This window comes from Callithrix jacchus, chromosome 1, assembly GCF_049354715.1.
Source record: "Callithrix jacchus isolate 240 chromosome 1, calJac240_pri, whole genome shotgun sequence".
Lineage (NCBI taxonomy): Eukaryota > Metazoa > Chordata > Mammalia > Primates > Cebidae > Callithrix > Callithrix jacchus.
The window spans coordinates 218,697,920-218,725,668 of NC_133502.1; the positions used below are offsets into that span (position 1 = coordinate 218,697,920).

Consider the following 27,749-nt stretch of genomic DNA (forward strand, 5'->3'; position numbering starts at 1 on the left):
TTCACCATCTTGGCTAGGCTGGTCTTGAACATCTGACCTCATGATTGCCTCAGCCTCCCAGAGTGCTGGGGTTACAGGCAATGAGCCACTGTGCCCGGCCCGGGGCACAGTTTCAACATCAAGGGGCTGTAGGGATGTAACCCAGAGAAGGAGCAGGAAGGGCCCTCAGCTGGCCAGGCAGAGCAGAGTCCCCAAGGATCAAGTTTTAATTGCAGGAGCCTTGGAGGATCCCTGGTTCTCATCTAAGGACAAACCAAGCAACTTTCTAGTTATCATTTGCCTTAACACAAAGTGAAATACACAGAGCGACAGCCACAAGGATTTAACCCTCTGGTCAGTTACTTCCCTGTGAATATTAACATGCTGTGTGGGAGCGTCTCTAAAACAAGGACATTAGTTTCCTGCCAGTCAGGTTGGTGACCCAGAGTGCCTGGCCCGGGTTGGCTTGAGCACACCTGCAGCACCAGGTTTCTGGACTTGCCCACCGGGCATTGGCAGGTGCCCGCTTCTAGAGCTGTCCATCCATGCCGGCCATCAAAGGCCCTGAACATCCTGTTAGGACCCCTGGTGCCAGGCAGCTTTGGCTCTTAGAACAGTGTGTTCACTTAGCAGATCTGTTCCGGGGGTCTCTGTAGGCCAGCACCTTCCCAGTCGAGTTTCCAGCCGCCCATCATCATAGCCACCTTTTGTTAATCCAGCGTGTCTGTTGAGGCCATGTGGTTCTGTTTGCTGTTCGGGCTGTTTACCTAAGCCTGTGGTGACCATCCTAGTTTCCCTTTACTTTGTTCATGCTAGTAATCGGTGCTTTCCAAACCAACTCACACATGAGCACTGGCATAACCCTCGCCACAAACTGTGGGGAATGTCTTCACCCCATTTCTCCTGTTGAGGGCTGAGCCAGTGAAACCCAAATTGAGATGACAGTGAGTGCAATAAGGAGAGCGGTGTGCGCTTCCCAGGTGAGACTGCACTGAGACGGAGAGCTAGGAGGGAGGGAGAAAGGCCCAGCATCCTTGGTCACTGGATTCAGGTTCATTGACCTCACTCTGACTTTCTGCTTCCCTGTTCTCTCCTGGTTTCTCCTCCGCTGTCTGTCCCTTTCCCGTCGATCCTGTTACTGCGTTGGGCTTGCCTCCAGAGCAGCGGTGTTCTTCATCCCAAGCAAACCGGATTTCCCCAGAGAAACCACAGGCTGGGAAACAAAACAACAACAAATGGAAGGCAGGAGCCAGACAGAGCAGCCTTCTCCTAATGCGTGCTCTGCAGGGATGGGCCCAGATGGGGTCCTGATGACAAATACAGTAGGAAGAGCTCAGCTCATTGTTTTCAAACTCCTGGTTCCAGGAGACTCGGGGGGGTCCAGCCCTGTTTTCCCGCACTTGCCTCTTTACAAATGGTAGAGCACGTTGTGGGAACTGTGTGAGGAAAGGATCCCAGAGCTAAAACGACAGCTTCAAACCACCGCCTTAGACCCTGTTCATACATCAGCTCTTTTCAGTGAGGGGATGAACTTTGGTCCTGCTAAGGTAGGAAAGGACGTCTGGATAAGAATGTCTAGCGATGCCTGGTTTTAACTTGTGAACTTACTTTTTTAAGGAACTCAAGACGACAACTTCCAAGTTTTCTTCCACAATATCCAATCCCAGATAGACTTAGAAAATGTGTGGAACAAAAAATTGACATCCTGACTTTCCAGCCGTTACTTGCAGAGGTAGGAAGTGTCTGATGGCATGTGGGGTGTTTGCATCTTTTAACCCTCTTGTTTTTTGACAAAGCCAGGAGGTTCCTTCTCAGGTTCAGACCTTCATCTGGCTCATTTTCTTCACAGGTAGCTGGGATAATGAGGGTCACTGCCTAGCCCTGAAGGATGAAAGATGAGGGATGAGGCACCTTTGTACTCAGGCCGCCAGACCTGCTGTGCACCAGGGGGTTGTGTCCTGCAGCCTCACTGGGTCACACACGGGGCCTTTGTGGTCCGGAGCAGAAGAAGAACTGAGGGATACCTCTGCCATCAGCCCAGCCTCTCTTGCTAGATTAGGCAGCCTTTGTTATGAGCAGGAACCATTCCAGGCTCTTAACATCACCCTGACAGAGCCAGCAGGCCAAGGGTCCAGGGGAGGAGAACTCAGGTCCCCCACCCACATGGGAGACAGAGGAGCATGTTCTGAGTGGGGTGGCTGGAGAAGAAAAGTCCAGGAAGGAGGAAAAGTCTGAAATTTGGCAGTTTGAGGGGAGCACGCTGTCCTTTCTCCAGGAGGGCTTTTTCTGTAGGGGTTTGAGGTATTCTGAGAGTCCCCAGCTAAACTGGAGTTCTAGTGCCAGAGCAGCTGGCAGCCCTGTCCTAAGGAGAATGAAGGGACCAGGACCTGGGTGTTCACGATGTACCTTTCAGGGGATCCTTGTTTTACTAGGAAAACGGGCTGTTGCCTAATTACCTCGCCCATGACCAGGGGTTCCTCACACAGGAAACTTATTTATACTGGCAGATGTCCCAGTGGCTCCCATCTGACCTGTGTCCAGGTTATGCCTGCCTGACATCTGGTACTAGGAACCCAACCTTGTGTTCCCCAACATGAAGGCAAACTCAGTCTGGGTAGCCCTGGGTTCTTGGGATGGAAGGTGCAAATTCAGTCCACTGCCATGATAGAAACAAGTTCAAACACGTATTACTTACGGATCCTGGGTGGGGAGGATGCCATGAGTCAGGAGGGCGGTCTTCTCTCCCCCAGTCACTTTGAGTTTGCAGGCAAATGCCTGAATGGTTCATTGAAAGGAAGTGACAGAAAAAGCTGGACCTGGGTCTGCTGGGCTGGAGAGGTGCTCCTCAGTTCCTTCCTAGGGCCATCGATTTCATGTTTGATGCTATAGCTTGTAGTGAGTTTTGAAATCAGGAAGTGTGAGTTCTCCAGCTTTGTTCTTTGGCAAAATTTGTTTTGCTTTTTGGGATCTTTCATATGAATTTTAGGATGCATTTTTCTATTTCTGCAAAATCCATCATTGGAATTTTTTTCCCAGAGATGAGGTCTCACTACACTGTCCAGGCAGGTCTCAAATTCCTGGCTTCAAGTATTCCTCCCACCTCAGTCTCCCAAAGTCTGGGATTACAAGCATGAGCCACCATGCCCAACCTGTCACTGGAATTTTGATGGGAATTGCATTGCATCTGTAGATTGCGTTGGTTAATGTGGACATTTTAACTATTAAATCCTCCAGGCTATGAACATGGAATTTGTTGACATTTATTTAGTTCTTCTTTAATTTCTTACAGCAGTGTTTTTTTCATTTTCTCTGTAAAAGTTTCTCACTTCTTTGGTTAAGTTAATTCTTAAGTCGCTGCTATTGTAAATGCAATTGCTCTCGTAGTTCCCTTTTCCTGAAACATAGTTGTTATTTAGAAATGAAGATAAGTTTTGCCCTTTGATTTTGTACCCTGCTACTTTGCTGAATTTATATATTCTAACAGTTTTTTGTGAACTCTTTAGAGTTTTGTGCATATAAAATTATGCCATCTACAAACAGATAATTTTACTTCTTCCTTTCCAGTTTAGATGACGTTCATTTCTTTTTCTTGCCTGATTGCTCTGGCTAGAACTTCTAGTAGCACGCTGAATAGCAGCGGTGAAACAGGCACCCTGCCCTTGTTCCTGATCTTACCGGGAAAGCTTCCAATCTTTCACCTTTGAGTATGAGAATGATGTTAACTGTGGGTTTTTCATGTGTGACTTTTATCATGTTGAGGAGGTGGTTTTCTTTCTTTCCTTCTTCCTTCCTTTCTTCCTTCTTTTCTTTCCTTTCCTTTTTGTTTTTTTTTTTTTCTCTCTCTCTCCCTTGTTTTTTTTTTTTTTCTTTCTTTTTGAGACAGAGTTTCGCTCTTGTTACCCAGGCTGGAGTGCAATGGTGCGATCTCGGCTCACCGCAACCTCTGCCTCCTGGGTTCAGGCAGTTCTCCTGCCTCAGCCCCCTGAGTAGCTGGGATTACAGGCACGCGCCACCATGCCCAGCTAATTTTTTGTATTTTTAGTAGAGACGGGGCTTCACCATGTTGACCGGGATGGTCTCTATCCGTTGACCTCGTGATCCACCCACCTCGGCCTCCCAAAGTGCTGGGATTACAGGCTTGAGCCACCGCACCCAGCCTTTTTTTTTTTTTTTTCCAATTTTTTTGAGACAGGCTCTCCTCCTGTCACCCACGCTGGAGTGCAGTGGTGTGATCGCAGCCCACAGCCATGACTGCAGGGGCACACCGCCATGCCCAGCTAACTTTTATATATCTTATAGAGACAGGGTCTTGTGATCCTCCCGCCTTGGCCTCCCAAAGTGTTGGATTTACAGGCAAGTACAGGTGTGAGCTACGGCACCCAACCTGGTTTTCTTCTCTTCCTAGGTCATTAAGTGTTATCATGAAAGGGTATTGATTTTGTCAGATGCTAGCCAGGTGTGGTGGCACGCACCTGTAATTCCAGGTACCTGGGAGGCTGAGGCACAAGAATCGCTTGAGCCCAGGAGGCAGAGGCTGCAGTGAGCCAAGATTGCACGATTGCACTCCAGCCTTGGGGACAGAGGGAAACTCGGTCTCAAATAAAAAATAAAAAAAAAAACATTTTTTTCGGATGCTTATTCTGTATTGAGATGGTTATGTGAAGTTTCCCTTCTTTCTGTTAATGTGTGTTGTAACAGTAATTGCTTTTCAAATGTTGAACTCTCCCTGCATCCCAGGAATAAATTCCATTTGATCATAGTATATAATCCTTTTATTTCATATATGTGTTTTTGAGACAGGGCCTTGCTGTGTTGCCCAGGCTGGAGTGCTGTGGCTCAGTCACAGCTCACTGCTCAAGCTCCTGGGCTCAAGCGATCCTTCCACCTCAGCCTCCCAAGTAGCTGGGACTACGGGAGTGAGCCACCACACCCAGCTCATCTATTTCACATGCCACTGAATTTTGTGTGCCAGTATCATGCTGAGGATTTTTACGTCAGTGTTCTTATTGGTCTGTAGTTTTCCTGTAGTGTCTCTGTCTGATTTTGGCATCAGGGTAATGCCAGCCTGGTAAGAATAAGTCAGAGAGTGTTCCCTCCTCTTTCATCTTTTTGAAAAGTTGAGAAGGATTGGTATTAGTTATTCAGGTGTTTGATAGAATCTAGTTACGGAGCAATCCGGCCCTGGGGTTTTCCTTTTCAGAATACTGATGACTGTTTTAACCTCCTTAGTAGCGATCGGTCTGTTCAGATTTTCTGTGTCTTCATGGCTTAGTCTTTGTAGATTTTGTGTTTCTAGGGATTGTCCATTTCATCTGGGTGTTGGGACAGAGTTGCTCGTACTCTCTTATAATCCTTTTTATTTCTGTAGAATCTATAGTAATGTCCCTACTTTCCTATCTTATTTTAGTAATTTGTATCGTCTCTGTTTTTCTGGTTAATCTGCTAAGCCTCTGTCAATTTTGTTGCTCTTTTTAGAGAACCAGCTTTTGGTTTTCCTGGTTTTCCCTGTTGTTTTTCAGCTCTCCGTTGTGTTCATCGCTCCTCTGAGCTTTGTTTCCTCCTGCTGTATGTGGGTTGGGTTTGTTCTCCTTTGCCAGTGCTCAGAGTCATAAATTCCCCCTCAGCACCGCTCGCGCTGCCCCTGTAAGTCTTGGCATGTTCTGTTTTTGTTTTCATTTATCTCTCAAGTATTTTCTAGTTTTTCTTATGGTTTCTTCTTTTGCTTTAATTCCTATCTCTGCTCTTTTGCACATAACGTTTTTTCTTAGCTGCTTCTAAGATTCTCTCTTCAATGGCTGGTGTTAATAGATGCGGTTTACAATGTGTGGTGGTTCACGTACTTTTCTTCCTGTTTTCATGCTTGGGGATCATTGGGATTGTTAGTTATGTGAGCCTGAGTTTTCTTCAGATTTGGAAATTTTCAGCCACCATGTGTTCAGATGCACTTTCTGCCCTCCCACTTACCGATTTTCGTTTCCCCCTGGCCCAGTCATGCCCGGCTCGCCTTCCTCCAGTCCTTTCTGTGTTGAATTTTGAGTCGTTTGTATTGCTCTATTTTTTTCTTTGCAATGTGTCATCTATCCAGTATGTTTTTAATCAGACATTGTAGTTGTCATTGCTACAAGTCCCACGTGGGCACGCCTCCCCATACCTGCTCCATGAGCCCCCAAGTCTATGCCTCCCCCGTGCCTACTTCACCCACTCCCCCCGTCGATGCCTCCCCTTTTCCTCCTCCATGCTCGCCACAGTCTCTGCCTCCCCTATTTCTGCTCCACACATCCTCCCAGTCTCTGCCTCCCCTATTTCTGCTCCATGCACCCAGCCTATGCCTCTCCTTTCCTGCTCCTCATGCCCAGTCTCTCTGCTGTCTGGCTGTCCGTCCTGCAGTCTTAACAGCTGTTCCCATGTCCTTGCTACTAACTAACTGTTTGCATTATTCCTGATTGTGTTTGTATCAATAGATTTTTCTCCTCATTGTGGGTTGTAGTTTTCTGCTTCTTTCCATGCCTGGTAATCTTGTTTGGATGCCAAATGTTCTGAATTTTGCTGTGTTTTGTATTGGATGTTTTTTGTTTTTCTAAAGAAATTTTCGATCTTTTTTCTGGGATACAGTTAAGTTACTTAGAAACGGCTGGATATTTGCAAGCCTGGCGTTTCAGTTTTGTTAGGTGGGAGCAGAGTGACTTTTTATTTAGTGTCATGCTTTTTGAAGACTCCACCCAGTGCTCCCCTTATCACAAGCCTTCCTGCTCCAGCCGGTGGGGCCCACAGCACCCTTGTCTGTTTGAGCGTGAGGAGTCATTCCTGATTTGGGGGTTCGCCATAGGTGACTGTTTTCCCAGCAGATGCTGGGTCATCACAACTGGGTGAGGGGGTGCTGCTAGTATGCGGTGGGTATAGACAGGGGTGCCGTTGGCACCGGTGATGCACAGGACGGCCACTGCCACAGAATGACCCAGCCACAAGGGTCCATTGTGCTGAGGCTCTGGTCTGGCCCCACAATGGGTCTTGCAGGATGGTGCCTCATGCATTGATCAGTGCTAAGCTGATGGTCCCGGGTAGGTCTCCTGACCTTCTCCAGACCATTCTGTGCTGCTTGCTCTTCTCAGCACTCAGCTCCTCTCCTCGTCTCAGAGACCACCCGGCTCCCCTGGGTCCTCTGTGCTGGGGCCTAGGAGCTCTGTTCAGGTGCAGGTGGGGCCTACCATGGATTATTTCCCCAGTCTTGGGATCACAGTCCTGTGCTGCGTATGATGTTCTTTGTTTAAACACCATCATTTCGTATTTCTCTGTCTCTAAGTTTTTTTGTTTTTTTCAAGTAGAAGGGTAAATCTGGTCCTTGTTTGTCCATCTTGGCCCAACCTGGAAGTTTGTCCTTTTTTCACAAATGTCTTTGGAAGCCAAGCTCTGCCTTTCCAGAATAAACTTGGAAGACCGGAAAAAGAGTGGGAGGGTGGATAGTGGTGAGCAATGCACGGAGGGACACCAGCAGCTAGAGCCCCACGGCTTCGTGCCGAAGGCCGGGGAACGTGGCAAAGGCCAGGGAGCGTGCTGGAGCCACACGGTACTGAGGCATCAGCAGACTCTGGGAAGGATCGCCCCACCTCGGAGGCCATCTGCTGAACTGGAGCCCCTGGGACTTTCCAGCTCCAGAGCTGCTGCTTTCCAGATGTGGGTGTGTTCCACGTGCTGCTGTGTTCTCACTGATTTTATAACGTTTGGGTGTTTTCCAGCTTCTGAACATGTCAAATTACAAGGAGAAGTTCTCGGCTTTGCTGTGGCTTGAGGAGATTCATGCAGAAATGGAACTGGAAGAGTACAACATGAGCGGGGTCATCTTGAAAAGGAATGGGGATCTGCTGGTTCTGGAGGTCCCAGGGTTGGCCGAAGGCAGGCCTTCTCTGTATGCGGGTATGTTTGTTACTTGCCTGCCTCCCTTGGTAGACTAGCAGGCAAACCACACTTAACGAGAGAGAAAGTTCTGTTTAACTGGCAACATGACAGTCACGTTACTGCGTTTTCTTTCTTATGGGTTAGAATTTCACTAAAAATCAGCAGCCTGTGTACCTCAAGCAGGTTCCTCTGTTGTATTTCATTATTTCTAAGCAGTTGACCTCAGTCATGTTTTATGGAACCTCGTCATACTGGATTTTATAGGACAGCACAGAAATTTGTGATTTTGTATTAGCTTTAAACATGGTAATATATTTTTTTAACTAGGTGATAAACTGATTTTAAAAACTCAAGAGTACAATGGACATGCCATCGAATACATCAGCTATGTGATTGAGGTGAGAGGACACTCTTCATACATTAATGTTGGACTGCCCCATCTGACCTGTTAGAAAGGTAACATCCTACCCACAGCTCTTGGGGAGGTGTTCCCGTGTGTGTTGGCTATTTTGGAAAATGTGAAGATACAGAGAATCTTTACATTTTTGATGCATAAAGGAAACAATACTATAATTTTCAACCGTGTAAAGCATATTTATCTTTTAAGTGATATGTAAGTCATGATGTTTGCATTTAGTTATATTTGCGCATTCTGAGTATATTCTGGAAGAGCTAACAGAGTGGAAGCCTTAAAAGGAAAAACGTCTCTAAAAGTTTGCAGCTCTGACGTTCATGTGAAGGTAAAGCCATTATTTGGCTTTGAGTAGCTCCTGGTGCTCCAGATATATCTGCATGGGATGTGACTCTTGAGCTGGATTTTACTGAGCAGGTACTGAGCACAGCACTGGGAAGGATGCCGGGATCTGCATGAGAAGGGAGGTGCTTCATCTGTGTATCAGAGAAGAAAACCTGAAGGGAGAATGTCAAAGGCTTCACTGTCAGAGGGAAGAAGGGCTGAGAGAACGAGAAGAGGCAACCTCTGACCTTTGCCGCCATAGTCACTCCATGCTACATATTCACACAGGGTCCACACTGTGGCTGACTTTGTAGAATGGGATAGTTCCCAGAAAGCAAAATCATGGCAGGATCTCAGATCTTGTAATGACTTAGTCCATCACCTGTGGACTGAGATGTGAGACCCCAGTGAGATGACCTCACCAGCTCTCCATTACCCACTTTTGCTGTTGACCAGATTGACGTGAGGAGCCCAAGATGGCCATGTGACCATCTTAGCCTCCAAATAGTAGACCAGCTGTGCCAGGAAAGGAAGCCCTGCATACCGAAACCTCCAAGGAAGCAAAGCCAGAGACCTCAGGTGTGAGACACCCGCCCGCCTCCACTCCTGGTTCCTGAGCCACATGGCCTGGCCTCCATGCCATCGCTCAAACCCTTGCATCTGAAATGACCTTCCCTATCCTTTTTACCTCCAAAAATTGTTTTCGCCTTTTCAGGCTATCTTGGATGCCACCTCCTCCTCTTCTCAGGTAGACTCACAAATGTCTCCTGTGTAGAGTGATGACTTAGTCTGTCTTCCTCACCCTCAGGGGAAACGATCCCACAGCCTTGTACCACTGTTGCTTCGCCTTCCTCACAGAGCTGGAAGCAAGCCCAGGGCATAGCTTCCCAACTCTCTGCTGGTGTCAGCCCTGAGGCTCAGGAAACCCGCCCTGCCAGGGTGTCCCCCGAGTCACCTGGAGAAGACCTTGAACTCCTTTTCAGCTCAGGAATTTTCTTCTTTTTCTACCCATACTGTCTAGGAAATAATATGCAGGATCTTACTTCAGCTGGAGGGCTTTTCTACTAAAAGAAGAAGACTTGTAATGACATTCTTTTTTTGAGGCTGAATCTCACTGTCTCCCAGCCTGGAGTATAGTAGTACCATCTTGGCTCACTGCAACCTGCACCTCCCAGGTTCAAGAGATTCTCCAGTCTCAGCCTCCCAAGTAGCTGGGATTACAGGTGCCCACCACCACTCCCGACTCCTTTTTGTATTTTTAATAGACAGGGTTTCGCCCTGTTGGCCAGGCTGGTCTCAAACTCCTGACCTCCAGTGATCTTCCCATCTTGGCCTCCCAAAGTGCTGGGATTACAGGCATGAGCCACTGCACCCAGCAGACCTCCTTATCAATGCTTTCTTACAGTGGGTAATGCTTTGCTACACTTGTGGAGTCTGTGACCTCCCATGCATTCTGTAGTCTCAGAGTCTTAGGCGAGCCCAGAGCCCAGTGAATAGAAGTTCGGTAAGCATGAGTGCATAGTCAACCATTTCCTCTTGCTTGTATTATTTAATGGCATAATGATTTAATCCTTTTCAACTAATTTTGCAGATATCAAATTTTAAAGCTATAGAATGAATTTTTGATGATGTGTTGCTGGATATAGATATCAGATTATTCCAAGAAATCAGGTATATTGTTTGTTTCCTTTTTAGATTCATGAAGAAGATGTAACTCTTAAAATTAATCCAGAATTTGAACAAGCCTATAACTTTGAACCTATGGATGTGGAATTTACATATAATAGGTAATGGTTTTAGTGAGTCTTCTTTCAATGTCTTTTTTTTTTTTTTTTTTTTTGAGATGGAGTCTCCCTCTGTTGCCTATGCTGGAGTGCAGTGGTGTGATCTTGGCTCACTACAACCTCTGCCTTCTGGGTTCAAGTGATTCTCCTGTCTCAGCCTCCTGAGTATCTGGGACTACAGGCACCCATCACCGTACCCAGGTCATTTTTTATTTTTAGTAGAGACGGGGTTTCACCATATTAGCCCGACTGATCTTGAACTTGTGGCCTTGTGATCTGCCCGCCTGGGGCTCCCATAGTATTGGGATTACAGGCATGAGCCACCATGCCTGGCCATCTTTTTCTTTTTTTTTTTTTTCTTTAAATAGAGATGGGGTCTCAGGCTGGTCATGAACTCATAGGCTCAAGTGATCCTCCTGCCTCGGCCTCCCAAGGTTTTGGGAGTATAGGCGTGAGGCACCATGCCTAGTTAATCTGTCTCTTCGTTCTTTGATTGGTCAGTCTTCTCTTAAGTATGTCCACTGACATCTAAGTAGTGATGTAGGAGTGCCCACCATGCCTATGGCTGACATGTGTAGGCCTCATGGATGGAAGTGAGCTCCTGCAGCATTTTGCATGCCCTGTGTTTATAGCTTTATTGTCAACTCTGTTTTGAGATATAAAGGTGCATACGTTTGCATGTTTATTCCTTCTCAGACCTCACATGCACCAGATCTCTGGTTCATGCCTCACTGCCACTGTCAGCTACGAGCTCCTTGCCTTTATTCATTTTCTTGTCAGATGAGGGGTGCTGTGACCTGTCATCCAGCTGGCTTTTTCTTCCTCCACAAAACCATTAACTAGATAGGCACAAAAAATGTATTCTTCGGTTTTAATTCTTTTGAAACTTGCTGTATTTGGTTCCTAGGAGTTGCAGTTTTTCACTACACATTGTGTTCCTGAGCTGTCTCCGTGTTGCTGTCTGTAGCCGCTGTTCGTTATGGTTGTGTGAACACCCACTCTTCATCTTCCTTGTTTCCTGTTATGATGGTCCATTTGTTGCTGTCCCTAGAGCCGCTGCATGTGTAGGGGTCGGGTTGCTGGGTTCGAGGTGTGTTTCTGTTTCCAGCTTTACAAGTGACTTCCACTATCAGCGTGTATGACCACCTGTTTGGGTGCCCTTCCTGTAGTCTGATTTTGTTAGGCTTCCTAATTGGTGCCAGTCTGGTAGGTGTGTAATCCATCTTATGATGGTCTTGGTTTACTTTTCTCTGGTTCATTTACAAGGCTGAAAATCTTTTTGTTTGTGGGCCATAAAATGTTCGTCTTCTGTGAAATGCTCGCTCGTGTCGTTTGCCCTCTTTTTTATTGAGTAATTTATCTGATTTTTATTGTTGTAGGAGTCCTTTCTGTATTCTTTATGACAAGTTATTCTTAGATACATATCTTCTCCAGGTTTGTTCCTTGTCTTTCAGCTTTTTACAAACTATCTTTTGAGGCTGGGCACGGTGGCTCACGCCTATACTTCCAACACTTTCGGAGGCTAAGGTGGGCGGATCTGTTGAGGTCAGGAGTTTGAGACCAGCCTGGCCAACATGGGGCAACCCTGTCTCTACTAAAAATACAAAACTTAGCTGGGCATGATGGCATATGCCTGTAGTCTCAGCTACTCGGGAGGCTGAGGCAGGAGAATCACTTGAACCTCGGAGGCAGAGGTTGCAGTGAACCAAGATCACCCCACTGCACTCCAGCCTGAGACAGAGCAAGACTCTGTCTTAAAAATATATATGTATTTTTAACATATCTCAATATATGTCTTTTGATTAATAGAAGGTACTAGTTTTAACATAGTCAAATTTATAAATTTTTTTTAATATTAGTGCTTTTTTATTTCTTTCTGAGAAATCGGCAGTGTTTGGGCTACAGCCAGATTGGAATGTGTTGAGAATGAATGAATGGACTATGGGGGAATGGATAAACGTTGTTGATTTCTTTTTAAGGCATTTGGCCTTCAAAGCAGGGAGGGCAGGATAGAGAAAGAGTTAGAAGTTGATGGCCAAAGACGTAAGGAGGCCCAGGGAGGGGGTGCTTTTTGTTTGCTGTGCAGGATGAGAGACCCCAGCATGTGAGTGGCATGAGAAGGCCCAGGAATGGGGAAGACATCGCTGCTGTCTTGGGCGCTGTGTGAGGGTTGGCTGGGGCCATAGGGAGCGGCAGCACTGGCAGAAGGCACACAGCCTCCATGGTGGCAGCCAGAGAGACTGCAGCCGATGTGTAAGCCTGGACTCCAGTGAACGCTTTAACTCCGGAGCAGAGGTGATCTTGTGTGTGAAGGGGTTTCTCCTTGTGGATTTAATTTGTGTTCTTCTGATGACTAATGGTGCTGAACATCTTTTATGTGCTTTTCTGCCATTCGTACAAAATCCTTGTTGAGGTCTTTCCTCAAGTCTTTGGGCCCATTTTAAAAAGCGGTTTTCTCATGATGGAGCTTGCAGAGATGCTTGTGTAGTCTCAGTACAGTACTTTATCAGATACGTGTTTGTGCAAATATCTTCTCAGACTGTAGCTTGTATTTTCATTGTGTTGATAGTGCCTTTTGAAAAGCAGAAATTGTTAATTTTGATGAAGTCCAGTTTATCAGCATTTTCTTTCACAGATCTTTTAGTGATGCATCTCAGAAATCTTTGACTAATTTGGATCTCAAAGATTTTATCCTGTTTTCTTTTAGAAACTTGGCAGCTTTAACCTGTACATTTAGAATTATGATCTATCTCATTAAGCTTTGCAAATGATGTGGGGTATGAATGGAAATTGGGGGGTGGAATGGACATCAGTTGTCCAAGCATTATTTGATGAAAAACTGCCCTTTCTCCAATGAATTCTATTGTACCTTTGTAAAAAAAAAAATCAGTTTACCAAATATTTGTTGATCTGTTTCTAAAGACTCTCTGTTCTGCCTTGACACGAATGGTACTGGGTCTTACTGTCTGTCTTAGTCCATCAGGCTGCAGTAGCATAGCACCATAGACAGGATGGCTTCAAAACAACAGAAATATATTTCTCATGCTCTGGAGGTCAGGAAGTCCAAGGTCAAGGCACCAGCAGGTTCAGTGTCCTACTGAGGCTGCTTCCTGGTTGGTAGCCAGCTGTCTTTTCCCTGTGTCCTCACACGGCGTGAGGGATGAGAGCTCTCTGTGCTCCCTTGTATAAGGGCACTAATTCCATTCATGAGGCCCCACCCTTATGACCTAATCACTTGCCAAAGGCCTCAACTCCTCATCCCCAGTAACATCATACTGGGGATGAAGTTTCACCACATGAAGCTGGGGGGAACACAAACACAGTGTCTGATGTGTGTGCCTTTATGATAAGTCTCAAAATCAGGTAGTATCAAGCCCTTAGCTTTGTTTCTTTTCAAAGTTGTCTGGCTATTCTGGGTCTTCTTTATTCTTATATGGATTTTAGATCATGTCAGTTTCTACAAAAAAACCTGTTGGGATTTTGAGTGGGATTACATTGAATCTATAGGTCGGTTTAAGGGAGAATTGAAATCTTAATAATAATGAGTCTTGGAAATGGTATGTCTCTCCATTTATTTGCATCTTTTTTCATTTCTTTTAGCAATATTTTATACTTTTCATCATATAGGTCTTGCATATTTTTTGTCAGATTTATCCCTATTTAAACTTTTTAAAATGCTATTATAAACAGTAATTTGAACTTAAATTTCCAATTGCTTGTTTCTAGTATTTATAAAAAAGAATTGATTTTATATGTTTATCTTGTATTCTGCAAGTCTCCTAAACTCAGTATCTCTAGAAGCTTTTCATAGAATCTGTAGGATTTTCGATAGAAACAATTGTACGTTCAAAGAAAGACAGTTTTAGGTTGGGCACAATGGTCCATGCCTGTAATCCCAGCACTTTGGGAGGCTGAGGCAGGTGGATCACCTGAGGTCAGGAGTTTGAGGCCAGTCTGGCCCACATGGGGAAACCCCGTCTCTGCCAAAAATACAAAAAATCAGCTGGGCGTGGTGGCATGCACCTGTAATCCCAGCTACTCAGGAGGCTGAGGCACAAGAATCACTTGAACCCAGGAGGTGGAGGTTGCAGTGAGCCAAGACCATGCCACTGCATTCCAGCTTGGGCAACAGAGCGAGACTCCATCTTAAAAAAAAAAAAAAAAAAGAGTGGATCACTTGAGGTCAGAGTTCGAGACCAGCCTGATCAACATGGTGAAACCCCATCTCTAATGAGTGAAATCTGGCTAAAAAATTAGCCAGGCATAGTGGTGGGTGCCTGTAATCCCAGCTACTTGGGAGTCTGAGGCAGGAAAATCACTTGAACCTGGGAGGCAGAGGTTGCAGTGAGCCGAGATTGCACCATTGGACTCCGGCATGGGCAACAGAGCAAAACCCCATCAAAAAAAAGAAAAAAACCCACAGTTTTACTTCTTCCTCTTATTTGGATTCCCTGTATTTGTTTTTCCTTGCCTTCCTACACTGGTTAGAACTTCTGTGCCAGTGTGGAATAGAACTGGTGAGAAGCGATGCACTGGCTTCATTCCTGGTATTAGGGGCAGGGCATTCAGTCCTAAACAAGTTAGTACGGTGTGGGCTGTAGGTTCCATGGTGGCCCTCCTTCAGGTTGAGGAGATAGATCCTTATTTTACTGAGTTTTTAAACAAGAATGGATATGAGGCCAGGTGTGGTGGCTCACACCTTTAATCCCAGCACTTTGAGAGACCGAGGTGGGAGGATCACATGGGCCCAGGAATTTGAGGCTTCAGTGAGCTGTGATTGTACCACTGCACTCCAACCTGGGCAACAGAGCAAGACCTTGTCTCTTTAAAAAAGAAAGAAAGAGAGAGAGGCGGGGTGGGAGAGAGAGAGAAAGAAAGAATCAGTGTGGGATTTTGTCACATGTTTTTTTGGCTTTATTGGTATTCTCTAGTAGTTTTTAAAAAAATGTTTTTAAACAGAGTCTAACTCTGTCACCTAGGCTGGAGTGCAGTGGCACCATCTCAGCTCACTGCAACCTGTACCTCCAGGGTTCAAGTGATTCTTCTGCCTCAGCCTCCTGAGTAGCTGGGGTTACAGGCTTACACCACCGCCACACCTGGCTAATTTTTGTGTTTTTAGTAGAGACAGGGTTTCCCCATGTTGTCCGAGCTGGTCTCAAACTTCTGACATGCAGGTGATCCACCCACCATGGCCTCCCAAAGTGCTGGGAATACAAGCGTGAGCCACCACGTGCAGCCTCTCTAGTGTTTTTCTGTTCTCTATTTCATTGATTGTTGAATTGTTGCTGTGATTGTTTTTTACATTGGCTTAAAGATTGTATAACCAGATTTCATTTCTTTGTGTCAGCCTTAAGAGTTCTGAATGTAGGCTAGTTATTTTGTTATTTTCCCTCTGGCAGGACCACAAGCAGACGGTGTCACTTTGCACTTGAACAAGTCATCCACTTAGGTGTAAAAGGTATTATTTTTATAGAATGATAGTGTTACATCTTCACAGAGTATTTTTATAGGCTTCATGTAAAATTTCGTGTAAAATAGTCTCTTCAGTCATAATAAACTTTGTTACCATGTTTTTAATTTTCTATCAAGTTTTAGTGTTTTATTACTATTTCCACTTAGTGAACAATTAATAATAGCATGTTTAAGTAACTGAAAATAAGTTCACCTTGCTTGCTTTTCCCCTCATAAATGTAATTCATTTTTGTTCTTACAGATGGGCCAGTACATGACTTTGTTGTGAAGAGTATGTAGTAATTATGATGCTGTATGTAATTTAGAAACAGTATAACAGGAAGGTCAAGAAAGGAAGGGAATAGAATATTAATTACTTTAGGGTCAGCCATAAGCAGCCTCTACTCGTATTTTTTAAGCTTGGTAGTTATACCTATGCTCTTACCTTTTTTTGTTTTAAAAGTGTTATTTCCGGAAGAAATTATTTTACAGTCTCCCCAAGTGACAGGAAATTGGAACCATGTACAAGACACCAAAAACGATGGGCAGTCCACCAGCAAAAAGGTAGTGCTGAGCGGCGTTACTGTCTCTATGCAGGTGATGGGAATTTCCTTCTTGGCCTATTAGCACTCAGTTGACTGGACTGCCAGAGCAGCATGGTTTGCAAATAACTCAAAATTGCAGCTAAAATGAAACAAACTAAAATATTCACAAAATAAATTTAGTGTAAATTTATATGCAAGGGATAAGATGTAGGGCTAAGATGGCTACAATATATTAAGTGGGAAAAGCAAAGTACGATGTCTATATGATCTTAGAGTTTTGTTTTATGTATTCGTTTGTTTGTTTTGAGATGGAGTCTCGCTCTGTTACCCCGGGCTGGAGTGCTGTGGTGCAATCTTAGCTCACTGCAGCCCCCAGGTTCAAGCGATCCTCCTGCCTCAGCCTCCCGAGTAGCTGGGACTACAGGCGCGTGCCACCACACTTGGCTAATTTTTGTATTTTTAGTAGACGTGGGGTTTTGCCATGTTAAACAGGCTGGTCTTGAAATCCTGACCTCATGATCCACCCACCTTGGCCTCCCAAAATGCTGGGATTACAGGTGTGAGCCACCATGCCTGGCCTTAGAGTTTTACTTTTAAATTATATGGCTTATGTGTACAATCAGGTACATGTATGTGATTGTATATGCATAGAAAATGTCTGGAAGGATACACAGCCCACAAATTAACATTTGCAAACTTCATGAATGTTCCAAAGATATTTTATAAAAAATTCTACAGTCCAGTCACTCCACAAATAGTAATGTAGTGCCTGTTGCATGTCAGGTATTGTCCTAGGCTCTCAGTATGTTTCTGTGAATGCAATAGAAGTAATTGTATTTATCTTTGTGTTTCCAGTAACAAGAAAATCATCCATGCCATGGTGGAGCTTCTACCTTACTCTGTGCTATTCAAATTTGGTTTTATGAGCATGTTTTCAATGAATAACATGAAGTTTTAAGTTATATCTAATATTCAAAAACACTTACCATTTTATAGTTCCTCCCACGAAATGCAGACATGATAGTTGTAGAATTCCTACACGACCATGGAAAATACAATGAATGAAGCAGCAGAGGTTATCCTTGAAAGTCATCTGTGGTGTGTTTTATAGTTGATCTCTTTTTTTAGTCTGCGAATAGGTAGGGGTCTTCCTGGACAGTGCTTTTCTTCTTATCTCATCACCTTGTTACTGGTTCATTCTACTGCCTGATTCTCAGGGAGGGTCTGTGGTGCTGATGGCATATGAGGTGGGGGAGATGTTATTATTTAGGTGGACACGTTCCTAATTGACTGAATCTGAAGATTTTAAAATGCAGAACATTATCTTCTTATGGATTAACTAGATTGGAAATAAACTCAAGAATATTTCATATGTCAACCAAGATTGAATTTCAGGGACCAGATTTGCCTTTCTTCCTGAAACAGTAAAAAATCGGACAAACTGTATGGAACAACAATTTCAGACAGTGACATCACCTATCATAGGACAGGGATTTTTGAGGGAGGAGACAAATGAGATGACCTCATGGTTTTCCCAACTCACAGCCTTCCAAGAGTGTCTAGTCCAGAAAGCACCAAGAGGGAGCCCAGGCTGAGCTTGGTGGCCTATCCTAGTAAAGAGATAGCATTTGTAAGGGTGGAGTGAACAAGGGGGAGATAAAGCTGACAGTAGATTGCTGGAGAGAGGGCAGGGGATGGAGAGCATTTGGGGACCTACATTTGGGGTTCCTCCTTGAGTTTTCAGCTGAGTATTAATCAGTGCATGATGTGAGTAAAATATCCAGGCCTAGAAAAGAACCTGCCAGAAAGAGCAGCAAGAACAATCCTTAAAGTTGACACAGTACCAAAAAATAGCTGTGCCCACGGCCAGAGAAGGAAAACCTCATAATTCACAGGTCGAGTGCTTGCGGGGGGGTGTTGTTTTAGGAGTGTAGAAAGTCTAGCCCTTGACTGAAGGCTGCTTCAGCCCAGACTGACAAAATGTGATATCCTCAAAAGAAGCAAGCTGTTCCCAGATCATTTAATTGCATCCCAGAACGAAGTTTAAGAATATTTATAGGAATATAGGCGTACCCAGCACCCAGCAAGTCACTGTCCGACATCTGATTTAAAGATGGAAGAAAGTGAAAACATAAAAGGAAAAAATTCAGTCAACTGGAACCAAACCCCCAAAATAACATGGTAAATTAGCAGACATTGACATTAAACCAGTTATAAATATGCTCCATGTGTCCGAGAAAGTAGAAGACGTGCGCATGTAAAGCGGAGACACGAAAGATATATAAAAGACAGCTTTATTTTCTAGGAATGAAAAATTCATTGCCCAGGATGAAAAATAGATTGGACAGAATTATCAGCAGACTAGATGATGCAGAAGAAAAGATTAGTGAACTTCAAGAGAGAGCCATGGAAACTACCTAAAATGGAACAGAGGCAGAGGCTGCAGTGAGCCAAGATCGCACCACTGCACTCCAGCATGGGCAATAGGGCAAGACTCTGTCTCAGAAAAAAATTAGCTAGACGTGGTGATATGCACCTCTAGACCCAGCTACACAAGAGGCTGAGGCAGGAGAATCACTTGAACTGGGAGGTGGAGATTGCAGTGAGCCGAGATCATGCCACTGTACTCCAGCCTGGGTGACAGAGCAAGACTCTGCCTCAAAAATGTGTGTATATGAGACCAAGAGGGTTCATCCCAGGAATGGCTTAACATTCCAAAAATCAATCTGTAATATACCATATTAACAAACTGAAAAGCAAAAACCATGTAAATCACGGCAGTAGACTCAGAAAAAGCACCTGACAAAATCCAGCATCTATTCCTGGTCAAAATTCAACAAACTAGAAATAAAAGGAAATTTCCTTTACCTAAGAAAAAACCTGCTTAGTGGTAACTAAATGCTCTTTCCTTGTAAGATCAGGATGAGGGCAGTTTACTCAACATTTTTGCCCAGCGTTGTGCGTTATAGACAGGTAATGAAGCAGGAAGAAAAGGCATCCACATCCCATAGAAAGTCTGATGGAGGCCCGGCGTGGTGGCTCATGCCGGTAATCCCAGCACCTTGGGAGGCTGAGGTGGGAAAATAACTTGAGAACAGCTTGGGCAACACACAAGTCCCTCTCTCTCTTTTTTAAAAATTTAAAAATTAGCTGGGCATGGTGGGTGGCACTCACCTGTAGTCCCAGCTACTCAGGAGGCTGAGGCAGGAGGATCACTTGAGCCTGGGAGGTTGAGGTTGAGGCTGCAGTGAGCTATGATTGTACCACTGCACTCCAGCCTGGGTGATCAAGTGAAACCCTGTCTCAAAAAAAAGAAGAAGAAGAAAATCTGATGGAATCTAAAATGAAGCTGTCAGAACTAATAAGTGATTTTGGAAGATACAAGATCAGTATAGAAAAATAACTTTATTTCTATATATTTCCAGTAAACACTCAGAATTTTTTTTTTTAGGTAGCACCTAAATGCTTTAAACATTAGGGATAAATCTGACAAAAGGTAGATGATAAAAGATGTAAACACTGGCCAGGCGTGGCGGCTCACACGTGTAATCCAGCACTTTGGGAGGCCAAGGCAAGTGGATCACAAGGTCAAGAGATCGAGACCAGCCTGACCAACATGATGAAACCCTGTCTCTACTAAAAATAGAAAAATTAGCTGGGCACATGCCTGTAATCCCAGCTACTCAGGAGGCTGAGGCGGGAGAATCACTTGAACCCAGGAGGCAGAGGTTGCAGTGAGCCGAGATCGCACCACTGCACTCCAGCCTGGTGACAGAGCAAGGCTCTGTCTCATAAAAAAAAAAAATCATAAGTAAATGGAGAGAGATACTATTTGTGTCTCTTGGGTCGGAAGACTCCATTATTATCAAGTTGCGTATTTTACCTAAATTGACCTCTAAATGCAGGACACGTGCAAAAACGTGAACCTGGGTTCATACCTCACAGTATAGACAGAAACTAACGTATTGTGTGGTTCCTAGCCATAATGTAAAGCCTAAAACTAGACATCTAGAAAACAACATAGAAGAAAATCTGTACATCCTTTGTTTGGGTAAGGATTTTTTTTATGTGACACTGAGAGCATGACTTACAAAGACATTGATAAATTGGATTTCAGTGAAATTAAATATTTTGTTATTGAAAAGACACTGTTAGACAGTCGGGCACAATGGCACATACCTTTAGTCCCAGTGACCCAGGAGACTGAGGCTGGAGGATCTCTTGAGCCCAGGGGTTCAAGGCTAGCCTGAACAACATAGAAAAACTGTCTCAAAAAAAAAAAAAAGACACTGGTAAGACAAGGAAAAGTGACAAACTAGAGAGAATATTTGCAAATCACACATGTGATCGAGAACTTGTATTCAGAAAACATATTACTCTACAAACTAAGAACTCAATTTTTAAAATGGATCAAAGACTTGAACAGACACTTATCAAAGAATACATACGATCGTAATACACACATGAAGAGATGTTCAGCCTCATTAGTTGTTAGGGAAACAAACCACAGCAAGCGCCCCTGAGCACCTACTCGAATGGCCAGAAACTGGGCTGAATCATCGGCACGTGGGGCAGCTGGCAATGGAGAGTAGCACACCACTGTGGAAAACGTGTTCTTAAAAAGTGGGATGTGCACCTGCCATCCAACCCAGCCATTCCTCTCCAGGTGTTTGCCCCAGAGAGATGAAGACATACAGCCACACGAGGACTCATACACAAAGTTCACAGCAGCTCTATTGTTAATCACCAAAAACTGGAAACAGCCCAGCGTCCGTGAGCAGGTGAATGGATAAGCAGGTTACATTACGTTCATACAGTGGGACATGACTCACCAATACAAGGAGTAAACTGTTGACGTGAGACACCGCAGATGGGTCTCCAATGAATTACACTGTGAGGTTGCGTTTATATGAAGTTCCAGAGCACGTGGGCCAGCCATTGTGACTGGAGGGAGCTGCCCCCAGAGGGGACCAGGGAGGCTCCAGGGACTGACGGTTCTGTTTGTCATCTCAGTTGTGCCGATGGTTATATGGGTATGTGCACATGTCAGACTTGTCAAGTCACTCCCTATGTGCACCTCATTGTGTGCCAGTTACACTCTGCAACACACAGTCGTTGTGGGAAGAGGATATATTGGCATAAGCTTCTAGACCATAGCTGTCCAATCTTTTGGCTTCCTTGGGCCACACTGGAAGAATGGTCTTGGGCCACACATGAAATCCACTAAGACTAACGATAGCTGATGAGTTTAAAAAAAAAAAGAATCACAAAAAAAAAACTCAATGTTTTTAAAAGTTTACAAATTTGTGTTGGACTTGCATTCAGGGCCATATCCTGGGCCGCGTGCAGTCCACGTGCCGCTGGCTGGACAAGCTTGTTTTAGACTAAAACTTGGCAATGCGTGTAAATGTTTTAATGTGAAACTTTTTTCCCCCCGTTCCCCTGACTGCAGTGCAGTGATGCAGTCATGGTTCATTGCAACCTTGACCTCCTGGACTCAAGCAGTCAGTCCTTCCACCTCAGCCTCTTGAAGCCCTCAGATTGTAGGTGTGAGCCACTATGCCTGGCCACAGAACTTCTGATTTCACAGATTCCGGAATTTATCCTATACAAGTAATGAAGTTATTTAACAAAGATAGATGTGCAAAGCTGTGAATTACAGATTATACTGAAAAAATTGAAAATCCCACTGGTTCAGGACAAATGCCATTTATGTTAAACACACACGAAACCAATTCTTATGCAGGATCTTTTTTTTTTTTGGATGGAGTCTTGCTGTGTCCCCAGGCTGGAGTGCAGTGGCACAGTCTTGGCTCACTACAACTTCTGCCTCCTGGGTTCAAGCGATTCTCCTGCCTCAGTCTCCTGAATAGCTGAGACTACAGGCAAGTGCCACCACACCCAGCTAATTTTTGTATTTTTAGTACAGACAGGGTTTCACTATGTTGGCCAGGCTGGTCTCGATCTCTTGATCTCATGATTCGCCCACCTTGGCCTCTGAAAGTTCTGGGATTACAGGCGTGAACCACCATACCCGGCCTTTTTTTTTTTTGAGATGGGGTCTCTCTCACCAAGGCTGGAGTACAATGGCACAATCTCCATTCACTGCAGCCTCCGCTTCCTGGGGTCAAGTGATCCTCTCACCTCAGCCTCCCGAGTAGCTGGAACCACAGGTGCGTGCTACCATGCCTGGCTGATTTTTTTGTATTTTTGCTAGAAACAGGGTTTCACCATGTTACCCAGGCTAGTTTTGAACTCCTGGCTCAAGTGATCTGCACGCCTCGGCCTCCCACAGTGCTGGGATGACAGGTGTGAGAGCAGTGAGGTCGTGCTGAGGCTGTCCCTGGGAGACCCAGAGCCCTGGGCTGTACCCTTGACCACTCCCCCTGCAGGTTCCCCACTGTCCAGCCTGGAAAGCAGGTAGGATGTAACAAGGGAAGACGAGATTAGCAGAGGAAAATTTAGTCCTGTGCTTTGGTTTCATCATTACAAATTTTAGTTTATTTCCATTTATTTATTTATTTATTTTTGAGGCAGAGTCTCGCTCTTGTTACCCAGGCTGCAGTGCAATGGCGCGTTCTCAGCTCACCGCAACCTCTGCCTCCTGGGTTCAGGCAATTCTCCTGCCTCAGCCTCCCGAGTAGCTGGGATTACAGGCATGCGCCACTGCGCCCAGCTAATTTTCTGTATTTTTAGTAGAGACAGGGTTTCACCATGTTGACCAGGATGGTCTCAATCTCTTGACCTCGTGATCCACCTGCCTCGGCCTCCCAAAGTGCTGGGATTACAAGCTTGAGCCACCGCGCCCGGCCTTATTTATATTTATTTCTAAAAGTAATTTCAAAAAAGCAGTTTAGCAGCTGTTTGTCTCATAGTTTGCTTTTTCTTTATTTTTCAAAGAGTCTGACCTGTGACCCATCCAAAGAGCTGTTAAATAAATAGAATAAGCAGAACCCTAGATGTTTATGTTTGCTCTTTCAGCCAAGCTAGTGTAAACACTGAGCTGTTTTTTTAAACCATTTTTCTGCATGATGATTTCTAGGATAGGAAAACCAGGAAAGACCAAGCTGAACATGGAACAAAGGAGAAGCGTGCCGGTGACCAGGACCTGCCGGCACCCTTGGCTGCAGATATAAGTGATTTGGGTATGTGTTGGCGAGGAGAAGAGCAGCTCGGAGACTCACGCCTGGAAAACTGGGACTTTGGGGAGCGGGTGCTCATGGGAAGGCGTATGGCCTGTGACAGGCAGCTGCTGTCTCCACCTTGACTGGAGACTTGGTGTTTTAGGTTATACTTTAAGAAGACTTTTATTTCTGGATTGTTTTTTCCGGGTGCTCTTTTCAGAGATGGACTTTTTTTTTTTTTTTTTTTTTTGAGACAGAGTTTCACTCTTGTTACCCAGGCTGGAGTGCCATGGCGCGATCTCAGCTCACCGCAACCTCCGCCTGCTGGGTTCAGGCAATTCTCCTGCCTCAGCCTCCTGAGTAGCTGGGATTACAGGCACGCGCCACGAGATGGACATTTTTTAATCCAGTTTCTAATATTTGAGGGTGATCTCTAAAGCGGCAGAATCAGTTGACAGCCTGTTGTTTTCCTCTCAGAAGCTGTGTTAGTTCTTTTGACTCCTTAACATACCACAGACAGGTTGAGCATGGAGCTCACACCTGTCATCCCAACACTTTTGGGAAGCTGAGGTGGGCAGATCACATAAACTCAGGAGTTCGAGACCAGCCGGGGCAACATGGCGAAACCCTGTCTCTGTTAAAAAAAAAAATACAAAAATTAGCTAGGTGTGGCGGCGGGTGCTTGTGGTCCCAGCTACCTGGGAGGTTGACGTGGGAGGATTGCTTGAGCTCAGGAGGCAGAGGTTGCAGTGAGCTGAGATCACGCCACAGTACTCCAACCTGGATGACAGAACCAGACCCTGTCTCAAAAAAAAAAAAAAAGCACAGGCAGATTATTAAAGGGAATGCCCTGTGCATGTCTTACCCACAGTCAGACTGAAGAGCTGCTCCCTGTCTGTGGCTCTGTTTTGGCCTTTGCACAGCCGTGCTGACGCCTGACCTAAGTGAAGACGTGTCCACAGTTGTCGTGAGCTATTTGGAACTCACTGAAACTTTTTCCACTTTGAATACAGTAGATGAAATTCAGACCCCTGAAGCAAGAAAGATAGAGTTTTTCAATCCAGTGCTAAATGAAAATCAGAAGTTGGCAGTTAGAAGGATTCTGAGTGGTGACTGCCGTCCCCTCCCTTATATTCTCTTTGGACCACCTGGGACCGGAAAGACCGTGACAATAATAGAGGCTATTTTACAGGTAACTACGGCGGTTGTGGCTGTGTGCTGCTGTTCACACATGTCATCTGTGTCTTCAGGAAGTGTGAGTCTAGATTGTAGAATCCGAAAGTTGTAAGGAGCTTGAGAAAGTTATTCATAATGTTAAGTCTATGTATGTGGATATATAGGTATTCAAAGGCTTATTTCATAGGTTTAGAAGGAAACTCACTTTTAGCCTGGCCAACTATTCTATATTCTACCAAATCATGAAATTTTGCTGCAGAAAGGAAAAGTAGCTACAGCCACCATTCTGCAGAAGTTCCAGATGTCTTCATTTGTAATGGAAGTTAAGTTTATGAAAATATCATATATAGATGCTTCTTGACTTTTGATGGGGTTCCCACCAAATAAATGCAGCAAGGTGTGACCCACTGTAAGTTGAGAAGCAGGCTGACTGGGGACGGCTCTTACGCCATCATGAAGTCAGACCTTTGTCAGCTGAAGACCATCCACATTTAGTGTGATTCAGGATTCAAACTGGCAAACAGGCTGAGTGCAGAATTGTATTGCACGCCAGATGTGTGCAGGTTAATCTGACTCTGTTTGCCCTGGAAGGTGGTTTAGAATCTTAGAGAGTGCGGAGAACTTTCCCACCTAACCCAGGTCTTGGCAGCCGTGTGATGAGGCAGAGCCGTGCCCGGGTCTCAGTGGCTTGGAGGCTGCATCCGAGCCCATGCAGCTGAGTCCCTGCACGCAAATGTGCGTGCTGAGGTTAGACTCCGAGTTTCCACCTTGCGGTATGGATGTTCCTGAGCCTTGGTCTCTTGTGTGTCTTTGACGAAGGTACACTTTGCCTTGCCGGACAGTCGGATTTTGGTCTGTGCGCCCTCCAACAGTGCCGCTGACCTCGTGTGTCTGCGGCTACACGAGGCCAGGGTGCTGCAGCCAGCCGCCATGGTCCGGGTGAACGCCACCTGCAGGTTTGAGGAGGTAAGCCCTCAGTGCAAGCAGGCAGGGGCACCAGAACCCCTTCCTGGAACGCAGAAAATGCCAAGTGGGCAGGGAAGGGCAGGGGTAGGGGCCTGGGCAGAGAGTTGCCACAGAAAGCTGTGTTTGAGAAATGAGGCTCTGCCCTGGGTCCTCCCTTACCACTAAATAGTAAAGTTTGATTCCTGAATATTTCATCACACCCTCCCTCTGTGTGACTCACCAGACCTGTCCTGGGCATGTGCAGTGTTGTTAAATTATCACTTTCCTCTTATTTAATCCCCAAATGTATTGTTTGTTTTTAAAAGAGTTTCCTTGGTTTGGCTTTCAATGTCCCTTTAAGGAAATTTTAAGTTGCCTGTTTGCTTATAGAGTGAAGTATTGCTTTTGTTTTTTATTCACTTATTTTTTTGAGATGGAGTTTTTGCTCTTGTTGCCCAGGCTGGAGTGCAGTGGTGTGACCTCAGCTCACTGCAACCTCCACCTCCTGGGTTCAAGCAGTTCTTCTGCCTCAGCCTCCCAAGTAGCTGGGATTACAGGTTTGTGCCACCACATCCAGCTAATTTTGTATTTTTAGTAGAGACAGGGTTTTACCATGTTGGTCAGGCTGGTCTCAAACTCCTGACCAAAAGTGATACACCAGCCTCTGCCTCCCAAAGTGCTGGGATTACAGGCCTGAGCCACTGTGCCCGGCGTGAAGTATTACTTTTAAAAAAGACATTGAAAATAGCTGGGCACGGTGGCACACACCTGTAATCCCAGCTACTCGAGAGGCTGAAGCAGGAGAACTGCTTGAACCCAGGCGACAGAGGTTTCAGTGAGCCAAGATCGTGCCAGTGCACTCCAGCCTAGGTGACAGAGCAAGACTCCATCTCAAAAAACAAAAACAAAACAATAGAAAATGTACAAAGTTGTTTTGGGGAAGGATCTGCAGGATTATGTGTTATATTTGTGGCTCTGGAGTTTCTAAAACAGACTGAATTGATAAGTATGTAATATTTTGAGAAAAAAATCTTAAATTATGACTTTAGATGTAACTAGGGAGTGGCACCAGGGCAAGGTTCCCTCTCGGAATTATTTTAGGCCTGGTGATCCCATCCAGTTTATAGAAGTGCTTAGCCATTGGAAAAGTAAACTAACTCCACCCCTCCGTGCCCCCAGATGATCACTGATGCCATCAGACCGTATTGCAGAGATGGAGAAGACATCTGGAAAGCCTCGCGCTTTCGGATAATCATCACCACGTGCAGCAGCTCAGGGCTGTTTTACCAAATAGGAGTGAGGTGAGCCCTGGGCCACAGGGGGTCTCCCAGGACAGAGGTTGGTGTCCTCTCTTAGCTTCCATCTGAGGGGCAGATGACCCAGGGACTGAGTGCTCAGGGAGGGAGGCAGGGCTATGGCTGAGAGAGGCTGTCGGGGGAAGGCTGTGCTCGAATGGAGCCGGGGAGGCTGCGACCCCAAGGACTCTTAGGAGCCAGCAGTGGATGGGCAGGCAGATGAACCAGCATGTGTAGAGGCCCTGCAGTTGGAGAGCACTGATGTCTCCCCAAAGGGAACTGCGGAGCTGGAGCCTTGTGAGCAGAAGCGGCCAGAAAGGAGTGGTAAAGGGGAGGCCTGGAGCCTGAGCCTGGTGGGCCGTGGAGGGGCCTTTGAACTGACCTCTGGTGAGGTGGGAAGCCAGTGAAGGGCTTCTGAACAGGAGAGTGAGTCACTTGGAGTGCGCATGGGAGGCAGGCTGCTTAGGAAACAGCTCAGCTCTGTAAGGTCAGATCTTTGGGGACCATTTGTGCCCCTGGCTCTGGGGGCTTTGCAGGGGAGACAGATGGAGGAGATGCAGCAGCATAGGGTGCCAGCTGTCATAGGTGGGCCCTCCTGGGGACTGGGAGGAAGGGCTTTGAGCCCAGGGAGACTGAGCGAGGACCAAGGCACTCTGAGACCCCAGTGCAGGGAGGTGAGGTCTGGGAGGCAGCAAGCAGCTTCCTCACAGTGAGCAGAGCCAGGCAGTGTAGGGGACACAGGCTGAGGATGAGAGGAAGAAGCCAGGGCCTCTGAGCAAAGCCCATCCCTGATGGCCCAGAAACGGGTCACCCTGGGCAGT

The 27,749-nt window shown here is 45.6% G+C and overlaps 1 protein-coding gene across 12 annotated transcripts in view; it reads left to right on the plus strand.

Moving 5' to 3' along the window:
• Positions 1 to 27,749, plus strand: part of MOV10L1 (Mov10 like RNA helicase 1) — a 72,179-nt gene that overhangs the window by 27,180 nt on the left and 17,250 nt on the right. For 3 of the 12 annotated variants that reach the window (XM_035273993.3, XM_078343983.1, XM_035273999.3), the window contains 10 exons: positions 1,597 to 1,711; positions 7,713 to 7,890; positions 8,200 to 8,270; positions 10,304 to 10,395; positions 15,792 to 15,850; positions 16,307 to 16,407; positions 23,431 to 23,533; positions 24,526 to 24,704; positions 25,508 to 25,654; positions 26,813 to 26,934. In XM_035273993.3, the coding sequence (XP_035129884.2) occupies positions 1,597 to 1,711; positions 7,713 to 7,890; positions 8,200 to 8,270; positions 10,304 to 10,395; positions 15,792 to 15,850; positions 16,307 to 16,407; positions 23,431 to 23,533; positions 24,526 to 24,704; positions 25,508 to 25,654; positions 26,813 to 26,934 (1,167 nt within the window). Of the gene's footprint in view, positions 1 to 1,596; positions 1,712 to 7,712; positions 7,891 to 8,199; positions 8,329 to 10,303; positions 10,396 to 13,615; positions 13,756 to 15,791; positions 15,851 to 16,306; positions 16,441 to 20,870; positions 21,170 to 23,430; positions 23,534 to 24,525; positions 24,705 to 25,507; positions 25,655 to 26,812; positions 26,935 to 27,749 lie in introns of those variants that run through there. The other 9 variants (XM_078343967.1, XM_078343972.1, XM_078343990.1 and 6 more) reach the window with 8 other exon arrangements.